Source organism: Canis lupus, chromosome 28 (genome assembly GCF_011100685.1).
Source record: "Canis lupus familiaris isolate Mischka breed German Shepherd chromosome 28, alternate assembly UU_Cfam_GSD_1.0, whole genome shotgun sequence".
NCBI lineage: Eukaryota > Metazoa > Chordata > Mammalia > Carnivora > Canidae > Canis > Canis lupus.
The window spans coordinates 337949-350215 of NC_049249.1; the positions used below are offsets into that span (position 1 = coordinate 337949).

The 12267-nt window shown below is 38.9% G+C and overlaps 1 protein-coding gene across 1 annotated transcript in view; it reads right to left on the minus strand.

Moving 5' to 3' along the window:
• Positions 1 to 12267, minus strand: part of FRMPD2 (FERM and PDZ domain containing 2) — a 119838-nt gene that overhangs the window by 37748 nt on the left and 69823 nt on the right. Inside the window, 2 exon segments of the mRNA XM_038578012.1 lie at positions 3895 to 4042; positions 9832 to 9833. Coding sequence (XP_038433940.1) covers positions 3895 to 4042; positions 9832 to 9833 — 150 coding nt within the window.

A 12267-nucleotide genomic window follows, 5' to 3' on the forward strand; every position in this document is an offset into this window, starting at 1 on the left:
ATGCCATCCTAGAAGTCCTCACTTGTCCCTGCAGATGGCAGAAAGCCCCCTGCAAATTTTCAGTGGAAGAACACGATCATATTGGTGCTTTTAAAAGGTTAATTTGAAGGCTGAGCACAAGACAATTATGGGGACATGACTGCCAATGGCAAGCCCATTTGAGAGCCCTTAGTAAGAGGCAGAATGTGACAGGAGGAGGCAGGTTCAGACCCCCCACCCCTCCACTCAGTTTCTTGCAGAGTGGTTGAGTGGTCTCAGTTGAACAAGACAAAGATCATGGTGGAGAAGTTTGTATGGAAGCATGAGATCAACTGTAGACATGCTGAGTCTGAGGACCGTATGGGGCCATGAGATGGACATGGCCAGTTCTTAGGTGGTGCAATCACTGAAAATAGTGTCTGCAGAAAGAGTTTCTAATATGAAGAAATTTTTTTAAAGGCAAAGAAAAATTATCTAATTTTTCCAAAGAAGATATGCAAGTGACCAACAGGCAAATGAAAATATCAATATCACTAATCAGAGAAATGCAAATGAAAACCACAATTAGATGCCACACCTGTCCAAATGGCTACTATCAAAAAGACAAGACACCACGAGCATCAGCGAGGATATGGGGAAAAGGGAATGCTTGTGCATTGTTAGTGGGAATGTCAATTGGTGCAATCACTATGGAAAACAGTATAGAGGTTCCTCAAAAAATTGAAAAAGAACTACCATATGATCCAGAAATTCCACTCCTGTGACCTACCTGAAGGAAATCAAAACACTACATTGAAGAGATCTCTGCACCTTCAATAGGCAAGACATGGAAACAACCCAAGTGTCCATCAACATGTGAGTGGAAAAGGAAATGCACATGTGTATATAACACATGTATTATACTTTTTAGCCATAAAAAAGAAGGAAATCTTGCCATTTGAGACAACATGGATGGACTCTAAGGGTATTATTCTAAGTGAAGTAAATCAGACAAACCGATATTGTATATTTTCATCATATGCCAAATCTAAAAAGCTGAACTCATAAAAGCAGAGAAGAGAATGGTAGTTGCCATAGCCAGGGGCAGGGTGGGAAAATGGAGGGATGTTGGTTAAAGAGTACAAACGCCAAGCTGTAAGATGAATAAGTTCTGGAGATCTGATATACAGCATGGTGAGTATAGTTAATAATATTGTATTACATCCTTGAAAGTTGTTAAGGGAGTGGATTTTAAATGTCATCACCACAAAAACAATTATAATTATGGCAGGGACTGGAGGTGTTAACTATCTTATTGTGGTAATCATTTTGCAGTGTATATAGGTGTATCAAACCATCATACTGCACACCTTACTTATATACATATGTCACTAATAATTCAATAAAGCTAGAAAAAATAAAGGAAAATAGCATCACATTAACCCAGCCCAAAAAAGAAAAACTGTGAAATAATCCTTTTAATATCAATGTTATATTCCTGAAAACTCTTATGAAGGTAGAATTTGGAGTATGAGAAAACAGTAATATGAGCAAAGCTGGCTTAGAAGGACTAGTTTCACAAGTGAGCCTGCAGACCTTTATAAATATTTTACATTCACTTGTATCAGGCAATAAAAGTAATATTGATGATGTTTCACATTGTATCTTAGCAATAGCAGGTAAAATACAGTTAATTTACATTCATTATCTCCAGCTCCCTGCAAACACCCTAAAACTGCCACTATGTGATTTCAATGAAATATTTATAATTTATTTGGGTATGCTGCAAATCATATGTCCCCTTTTTCTGTGTTTGGTTCTGCATCCAAATGCTCAGCAATTTTGTTTCCTGACTGATCCTCGTCCCAGGCTCCCAGAACCCAGTGTTCACTGTCCCCTCTTCCCCCATGAACCAGCTAGCACTGAACAAAACCCCCACAAGCAGAAGCTGCTGTTACTACTACACAGACTTAGTGAACATGGGACACAGAGCTAGAAACATCTCATGTACTGTTCCTCTAAAGCCACCAGACACCAGTGTGCTCACCTAAGAACACCGAGGTTCAGGGAAAGGAAGTGAGTTGCCCCAAGTCATGCAGCTAGTAAACTCTACTGCTCTGAGTCTACTGGGCTCCAGGGCCACATTCCAAGCAAGGGGGTCTCAAACTTTTCTGTGCATCAAAATCACTTGGGTTCCTTTTCAAATGCAGATGTATTCAGTAGGTCTGTATGGTGCCTGAGGTTTCGTATCTCTAGCAAGCTCTGGAGTGATGCACATGCAGAGACCACTGTTTGAATATGAACGCTGAAACCACTCTATTAAATTGTTCTCTTTTCTAACTAAAGAAAAAATAATGCTTAGAGATCAACGGCAACTATGATCAATCCAATGCTCAGTGCCAAACCTCTCTAGTCCTAGAGTCCCTGTTCTGGTAGGATAAAGGCTGTACTGCAGAGTGAAGTTCTTAGGCACCAGCCTCAGGGGGAGACAGGTTCAAACCTCAGCCCCAGCACCTCCCAGCTAGCCTGTTACTTAACCTCCTCAGTAATGCTGGTGCCTGCCTCGTTGGGCTGCCTGACAAGCGCAGTTTAAGGAAACAACGTATTATGAGCATAAATGAGATAATTCATAGAAGGGCTTAGAGTACCTCCTGGTACTAATAAGAGTAATAAATAGTTCCTTAGTGCTTCTTAAAAACTCAAGAAGTATTAACTAGTGTTCTGTGATGTGTAGCTTCATCCGACCTAGTAGTCTCTTTCCTAATTAAAGCAATATTACATGTACATTGTTGAATGTTTGGTAAATCCTGAAAACGACACAAAGGAGAAAACAATCATGCCTGTGTGCCTGTGTGCCTGTGTGCCTGACCCACAAAGGTAACAATAAACCTATGAAGGTACTCTGGGGAGGTTCATTTCCATATTCTTCCTTTTCTGTTTCATAACATGTTAAAACCAACCAAGTTACTATCCTGGCACTTAGGTTGGTGCTTTCCAGCGCAGGAGATACATGGGGCCATTTACATTTAAATATGTTAGTTAAAATTAATGAAATAAAAAATGTAGTTCCTCAGTTCTATTTGCCACCTTTCAAGTGCTCAGTAGGTACATACTGGTAGTGACACCCATACACACTGGCAGTGACCCTGAAACAAACAGTATGCATATTTTCATTGCAGAAAGTTTTATCAGTGGGAAGTAAGACTTCATATTTCATTTTTCCTCACTTAGAGCCACATTATGTGCATTTCACATGTCATCATTCCCCAGAAACTGACTTTAATGTCTAAATTATAAAGATGTATCTTAAGGCTTTGGAGATTTAGGTTGCTTCCAAATGGACACTGTTATAAATAACGTTCTAGTGAACACCTATGAGCATCAACTTCCATGTAACTTCTGTATTTATCACCTTTGGATAAATATTTGTCTATAAGTGAAATTGCAGGGCTAACAGACATGGGCTTTTTAAAGGCTTTTGATATATATTACCAATTGTATTTCAGACAGATTGTACCCATTTACCCCACTGACCCCCCCCCCCCGCCTCCCGCCATCGTACCTATTTTAGCATTTACCAGTCGAAGAAAATAAATACATTTCACCTTAATGGTATTTCTTGAGTTATTAGAGAGATATAAAACTTTTTAGAGGTTTCTGGGTCAACTATAGATACTGATACAAATTGTTTTATGAAATAACCTTCCAAACTCGAGGTTAAGAATATAGCGTCTAAGAACATGAGAGACTCCTAACTCTGGGAAACAAACAAGGGGTGGTAGAAAGGGAGGTGGGTGGGGGATGGGGGTGACTGGGTGACAGGCACTGAGGGGGGCACTTGATGGGATGAGCACTGGGTGCTATTCTATATGTTGGCAAATTGAACACCAATAAAAAATAAATTAAAAAAAAAAAGAGAATATAGCGTCTACTCACCAGCTGCAACTGGAAGAGAGCTCATCTGAGCATTAAACCCATGCTGAGCAGAGCAGAGTCCCAGTAAATATTTACAGGTCTTTGTTGAATTGGTGACAAATGTATGCTTTTTCCCAGAGATGCTGCTTGTGATGGTGAACTTCTTTCGCTGAAGGAAGCAAACACAGACTTTCATATGTTGATTATGCTGACCATCCATTTAAGCACAATTGTCCAAAGAGCTATCAAATGCTGGAGCCTCCAGTTTGGTCTCAAGGTACTAGGCATCTAGAAGTATATGACAGATGTTCTCTGACCATGGCCTATTATTTTTTCTTATATTAAAAAAAAAACCCTCTTCTTATTTTTTTCTTCATTCACAAAGCCAGTGTTTGTTTATCAGGCAATTGCCAACTGCTGAGAAGGGAGCTAGGTGAAACGCATATGAAATGAGTCAGGTACACACTTGGCCCTCAGCAAGGAGTGAACATAATCCTCCATGTGCACTTTGAAAGGCCATAAAATATATCTATAGTTTTCATTGCACAAACTCCCAGAAGGTGCAGACAAAATTTCAGCTAGTGGGGTTATAGAAAAGATAAAATAAGATAAGAATAAGATAAGAAAAGATAATATGCATTCTCATATTTCTTGCACTTATGGGCAAGGCTCTGTTCTAAGTGCTTTCTGGGTATTAATTCATCTCATCTACAGAATGAGGTAGGTCATACAATTGTCCCTATCCTACAGATGAGGAAACACACCAAGAGTCCTTAGGATGCAGCAGAATTCAGGTCACATCACCAAGAAATGCTTCCCCATATTTATACTTTCAGGGCCCACATACAAAGTAATAATATGGTACAGCTAAGTGGGATAAACTGGAGAGGATTATCTATAGGGGATTGTCTATCTGGACCTTTGTGGAAAAAATCCGTAACTATTATTGTCAATATACAATGTTAATAAAAACAATAAAATGCAAAGTAATAGAGATGATATTAAATATGAATTTATATATAACTTCTAAATAAAATCTCTAGATATTCTAAATATTTCAGTAAGAATCTTGAGCTTGCTCTTTGAAAGATAATTTTTATAGATACAGGGCTTATGCCTGAAAGGGTTCCCTGGAACTCCTGATCCTTGTTAATGCTAATCCCTTTTAATTCATAATAGTCACCACTTCCCAGAAGCTCCATCCACTGGGTCAAATATTAACAAAAGACAGTAATTATTCATTACTTTTCCTCTGAGAAATGTTTTTTTTTTTTTTTTGCCTATAACCTCATTTTAAGTAACTTGAGTATTTTCTAAATATTCTTTCACTTCACTGACAAATGTAATGTTGAAACTCCTTCTACTAACATGAGTGGATTTGGAGTTCAATTGAACTATACTATAGTATTTTTAAAAATAATGTATTTTCTCAGATAGTACCCTATTGGCCTTAATAACTTTTTCTTAGTATTTAAATTATAATGACCCCTGAACTTCAGCAGTGGAGTATTTGCTTTTCCAAATTTAAATATTTGCTTGGAATCCATCCACTTTGTCAGCACACATTGGTAAGCTCTCACATGGTCTTGACAATTGCATATTAACTGCACTCAGGTATTAAAAAATTTTAGATGAGGGACGCCTGGGTGGCTCAGCAGTTGGGCATCTGCCTTTGGCTCAGGTCACGATCCCAGGGTCCTGGGACCGAGTCCTGCCTCAGGTTCACTTTATGGAGCCTGCTTCTCCTTTTGCCTGTATCTCTGCCTCTCTCTCTCTCTCTCTCTCTCTCTCTCTCTGTCTCTCATGAATAAATAAAATCTTAAAGAAAAATTTAGATGAGTATGTCATTTTAAAAAAAATATAGGGATCCCTGGGTGGCGCAGCGGTTTGGCGCCTGCCTTTGGCCCAGGGCGCGATCCCGGAGACCCGGGATCGAATCCCACGTCGGGCTTCCGGTGCATGGAGCCTGCTTCTCCCTCTGCCTGTGTCTCTGCCCCTCCCTCTCTCTCTCTCTCTCTCTCTCTCTCTGTGGCTATCATAAATAATAAAAAAAATAAAAAATAAAAAATAAAAATAAAAAAATAAAAAATATAATAACTATTCACTAACAAATCTGAGAAAAGAGAATCATTTACACACACACACACACACACACACACACACACACATACACCAATCTTTCTTTCAACTGATAAACTCTTGGCAAAACTCTCCTTTTAGATACTAATGCTTTAAGATACTAAGCAGCACAAAGAGTGGACTTTCTAGGCATAAAGCTGAAAACGGTCTCAACTGTAGTAGTTTGGATTTCTTTTTTTTTTTTAATTTTTTAAATTTATTTATGATAGTCACAGAGAGAGAGAGAGGCAGAGACACAGGCAGAGGGAGAAGCAGGCTCCATGCACCAGGAGCCCGACGTGGGATTCGATCCCGGGTCTCCAGGATCGCACCCTGGGCCAAAGGCAGGCGCCAAACCGCTGCGCCACCCAGGGATCCCTAGTTTGGATTTCTTCTCCATTTCGGTAACATCATTTAATGAGAAATGCATATCTATAAGCAAACTTTCACAGAGGTGAGCTGCTCTCTGAACAAGATGATGTAAAACTAGAATCTCAGAGTTTTCAGCACAAACAAAAAAAATGTATTTACATCTCTGTTGCCGCAGTACACACTTGGTGCTTCCATAATCACCTTTGTTTCAAAGCATTGTTTTACCATTTTGAGTATGTTATCACCTGTAGTTCTATTATTGCTGCTGTGAGTTCGCCCGCTAGTTTGTGTATCTTGTTTGATATCTCTTTGTGGAGCAATGATGTTCTTCGACGGAGGCAGATTTGCCATGAAGCTGAGGGTCCTGGGAGGGGCTCCAGCCAAGTCTTCACAGGGTCTTGTAAAGTGTGGAAAGCAAGCCTTGAAATGTTCAGAGCTAGAGGCCAGTCTGACAGAAATCTCTTTCAAGTTGTCAGAAATAAAAGACTGTGACTTAATTCTCAAAAACATCCCAATTGAGTGGCAGTTCTGTCCTATCAGGGGTATACTTTATAACTGTATATACTGCATTCTCAATATAATGCACAATATTTTTCTTTTTTTAATGGAGAATCACATGAAATAGAATTTATTCGATTCCCTGCACTTGCAGCACAGAAACCTATACCAGCATTACAAAGAGCAAGTGTGTCTGTGTCTCTCTGCAAAGCTGCATGCTTTGTGCATCTTATCAACAATAAAAACAACTTGCAGTCAGCATGGAAAGTCTAAATTGTAATTCTATTGCCTCTAGAGAAAATGTTACAAAGTGCTATAATATGGAAACATAAACAGAATGTATACCACCAACATTCTTCAGGAGCGTTTTAACTACTGCTAATAACCCAGGATGGTTACAAACACGATAGGTTCCTTGTTCCACAATGAACACTTTCTCAGTTGGATAATCTTCTGAACCAATGTTGTCTCTGTCACAGACAGGCTGCCAACATGCCTACAAATCACAGTCTTAATCAATCATGCCTACAACCATAGTCAAATCAATGTCTTAATGGCATTTCTCTCTAACTCTATTGCTACCTCCCTGCTGGCTGGTGAGATGAATGGCCTGCAATTGTCTGAAACATCTTGGCGTCTGTTATTAATTAGGCAAATTTCAAACCAACTTCCTGAGCTCATTCTTGCATTATTTGTAGAGTTCCACATTTTGTGCTCGCAGAAGCATGAAGAGTGACAGTCATTTTCTGTACAAGATGCCTGATTTGTGGCAAGCAATTGGTGACATAATTTCATGGGATGACTTTTCCATAAAAAAGACATTGGTGCTGAGGAAGAGGATGGTCATCAAGGCATGGAAATCCTAATTAGTGGCAAAGTCGTTTTGGGGTTTTTTAAGCTATAAGTTTGTCTTGTGAACCTGATGATTTTCCAGCTTTAATCAAGAAATTTTCCCTGGTCACAGGAAAATAGATGTCTATAAACATTCAATCAACTTAAAAATAAAGCACTTACTTAAGGGGATTGTTAAATTTTATAACTTCTAAAATTCTATTTTCAAAATTACATTTTAGGTTATCTGCAGTTTTACAAATGTCCTAAGACAAATTACATTGAAAAATTTAAACAGGGGACGCCTGGGTAGCTCAGTGGTTGAGCGTCTACCTTTGGCTTAAGGCATGATCCCAAGGTCCTAGGATCGAGTCCCACATTGGGCTCCCTGCATGGAGCCTGCTTCTCCCTCTGCCTGTGTCTCTGCCTCTGTGTCTCTCATGAATAAATAAATAAAATCTTAAAAAAGAAAAGAAAAATTTAAACAGTTAACCATGACGTAAAGAAAATAGGAAGCAGTGCAATAGTATTGATTCAGTAATTAAAACTCCTCAAATAATCTTTCATTTGAATTAAAGTAAGTCGAATCATTAAAATTATTAAAAACTTACAAATACATGTTTTACTTTCAGATATAGTCAAAAATATTTGGGAAAAAGTTTCTTGATAGAGTATAAGTTTTTTGTTTTTGTTTTTGTGTGTGTGTGTGTGGTTTTTTTTTTTTTTTAGTATTAGAAGTATTATAAGAACTCAGTTTAATTCTGTTATTTACTTTTAGATATAAGCTTTTTTTTCCAAAGACAAACAATAATTTATCATGAAACACTATCAAGGGGACACCTGGGTGGCTCAGTTGGCTAAGCGTCTGCCTTTGGCTCAGGTCATGAGCTCCGGGTCCTGGGATTGAGCCCCCATTGGGCTCTGCCCTGAGCAGTCTGCTTCTCCCTCTCTCTCTGCCCCTCCCCCACCTTCTGCTCTTGCTATCTCCCTCAAATAAGTAAATAAAACCTTAAAAAAAAAGCAACATTATCAAGAATCATGCTTGAACAATATGTCAACTTCAACAGACAAGATGGAAGAAACAAAGGAAACATTAAGCAAATGAATTAAACCAATTACCTTCTACTTAGGAAACTCTAACATCAGATAATGATAGTAAAAACAGCAATCTAACCAGGAGGAAAATCCTTAAAACCCTAACAGAAAATTAAATAGAAAGAAAAAACTGATTATTTCATGGGCCAAAAGATGAAGACCTTCATGTTTGATAAGGAAATCATACCTAAAGGAAATGGTAGAAGGGGAGGTGGGCAGGGGGATGGGGTGATGGGGTGATGGGCACTGAGGGGGGCACTTGACGTGATGAGCACTGGGTGTTATACTACATATTGGCAAATCGAACTCCAATAAAAAAAAAAAACAAAAAAATACAAAAAAAAAAAGAAAAAGGAAAGAGTAGCATTCTCACGGTATCAGTTTTGTAAGCATTTTGTGTCTATTGTACTGATCAAATGAGTTGCTCTGTTTTAGTAAAAAAAAAAAAAAAAAAGGAAATGGCAAACTGACTGGGGTGACCTACTATGGGATAAGCAGGAAGATTAGGTACCAGAGTAATCTGCTGTGGGGACAGACATAATGCTTTTGGTGGCAAATTTATTGTAACTACATTCAGGAAGTATATAAATACTCATGCAAATGGCATTGAAATACAATTTCAAACGTGATACATTTAACAGAGATTTTTTGTTTCAAAAAAAGACTTTTAAATTTTCTTTTTTTTTTTTTTATTGGTGTTCAATTTACTAACATACAGAATGACACCCAGTGCCCGTCACCCATTCACTCCCACCCCCCGCCCTCCTCCCCTTCTACCACCTCTAGTTCGTTTCCCAGAGTTAGCAGTCTTTACGTTCTGTCTCCCTTTCTGATATTTCCCACCCATTTCTTCTCCCTTCCCTTATTTTCCCTTTCACTATTATTTATATTCCCCAAATGAATGAGAACATATAATGTTTGTCCTTCTCCGACTGACTTACTTCACTCAGCATAATACCCTCCAGTTCCATCCACGTTGAAGCAAATGGTGGGTATTTGTCATTTCTAATAGCTGAGTAATATTCCATTGTATACATAAACCACATCTTCTTTATCCATTCATCTTTCGTTGGACACCGAGGCTCCTTCCACAGTTTGGCTATAGTGGCCATTGCTGCTAGAAACATCGGGGTGCAGGTGTCCCGGCGTTTCATTGCATTTGTATCTTTGGGGTAAATCCCCAACAGTGCAATTGCTGGGTCGTAGGGCAGGTATATTTTTAACTGTTTGAGGAACCTCCACACAGTTTTCCAGAGTGGCTGCACCAGTTCACATTCCCACCAACAGTGTAAGAGGGTTCCCTTTTCTCCGCATCCTCTCCAACATTTGTTGTTTCCTGCCTTGTTAATTTTCCCCATTCTCACTGGTGTGAGGTGGTATCTCATTGTAGTTTTGATTTGTATTTCCCTGATGGCAAGTGATGCAGAGCATTTTCTCATATGCATGTTGGCCATGTCTATGTCTTCCTCTGTGAGATTTCTGTTCATGTCTTTTGCCCATTTCATGATTGGATTGTTTGTTTCTTTGGTGTTGAGTTTAATAAGTTCTTTATAGATCTTGGAAACTAGCCCTTTATCTGATATGTCATTTGCAAATATCTTCTCCCATTCTGTAGGTTGTCTTTGAGTTTTGTTGACTGTATCCTTTGCTGTGCAAAAGCTTCTTATCTTGATGAAGTCCCAATAGTTCATTTTTGCTTTTGTTTCTTTTGCCTTCGTGGATGTATCTTGTAAGAAGTTACTATGGCCGAGTTCAAAAAGGGTGTTGCCTGTGTTCTTCTCTAGGATTTTGATGGAATCTTGTCTCACATTTAGATCTTTCATCCATTTTGAGTTTATCTTTGTGTATGGTGAAAGAGAGTGGTCTAGTTTCATTCTTCTGCATGTGGATGTCCAATTTTCCCAGCACCATTTATTGAAGAGACTGTCTTTCTTCCAATGGATAGTCTTTCCTCCTTTATCGAATATTAGTTGCCCATAAAGTTCAGGGTCCACTTCTGGATTCTCTATTCTGTTCCACTGATCTATGTGTCTGTTTTTGTGCCAGTACCACACTGTCTTGATGACCACAGCTTTGTAGTACAACCTGAAATCTGGCATTGTGATGCCCCCAGATATGGTTTTCTTTTTTAAAATTCCCCTGGCTATTCCGGGTCTTTTCTGATTCCACACAAATCTTAAAATAATTTGTTCTAACTCTCTGAAGAAAGTCCATGGTATTTTGATAGGGATTGCATTAAACGTGTATATTGCCCTGGGTAACATTGACATTTTCACAATATTAATTCTGCCTATCCATGAGCATTGAATATTTTTCCATCTCTTTGTGTCTTCCTCAATTTCTTTCAGAAGTGTTCTATAGTTTTTAGGGTATAGATCCTTTACCTCTTTGGTGAGGTTTATTCCTAGGTATCTTATGCTTTTGGGTGCAATTGTAAATGGGATTGACTCCTTAATTTCTCTTTCTTCAGTCTCATTGTTTGTGTATAGAAATGCCACTGACTTCTGGGCATTGATTTTGTATCCTGCCACGCTACCGAATTGCTGTATGAGTTCTAGCAATCTTGGGGTGGAGACTTTTGGGTTTTCTATGTAGAGTATCATGTCATCGGCGAAGAGGGAGAGTTTGACTTCTTCTTTGCCAATTTGAATGCCTTTAATGTCTTTTTGTTGTCTGATTGCTGAGGCGAGGACTTCCAGTACTATGTTGAATAGCAGTGGTGAGAGTGGACATCCCTGTCTTGTTCCTGATCTTAGGGGAAAGGCTCCCAGTGCTTCCCCATTGAGAATGATATTTGCTGTGGGCTTTTCATAGATGGCTTTTAAGATGTCGAGGAATGTTCCCTCTATCCCTACACTCTGAAGAGTTTTGATCAGGAATGGATGCTGTATTTTGTCAAATGCTTTCTCTGCATCCAATGAGAGGATCATATGGTTCTTGGTTTTTCTCTTGCTGATATGATGAATCACATTGATTGTTTTACGGGCGTTGAACCAGCCTTGTGTCCCAGGGATAAATCCTACTTGGTCATGGTGAATAATTTTCTTAATGTATTGTTGGATCCTATTGGCCAGTATCTTGTTGAGAATTTTTGCATCCATGTTCATCAGGGATATTGGTCTGTAATTCTCCTTTTTGGCGGGGTCTTTGTCTGGCTTTGGAATTAAGGTGATGCTGGCTTCATAGAACGAATTTGGAAGTACTCCATCTCTTTCTATCTTTCCAAACAGCTTTAGGAGAATAGGTATGATTTCTTCTTTAAACGTTTGATAAAATTCTCCTGGGAAGCCATCTGGCCCTGGACTCTTGTGTCTTGGGAGGTTTTTGATGACTGCTTCAATTTCCTCCCTGGTTATTGGCCTGTTCAGGTTTTCTATTTCTTCCTGTTCCAGTTTTGGTAGTTTGTGGCTTTCCAGGAATGCGTCCATTTCTTCTAGATTGCCTAATTTATTGGCGTATAGCTGTTCATAATATGTTTTT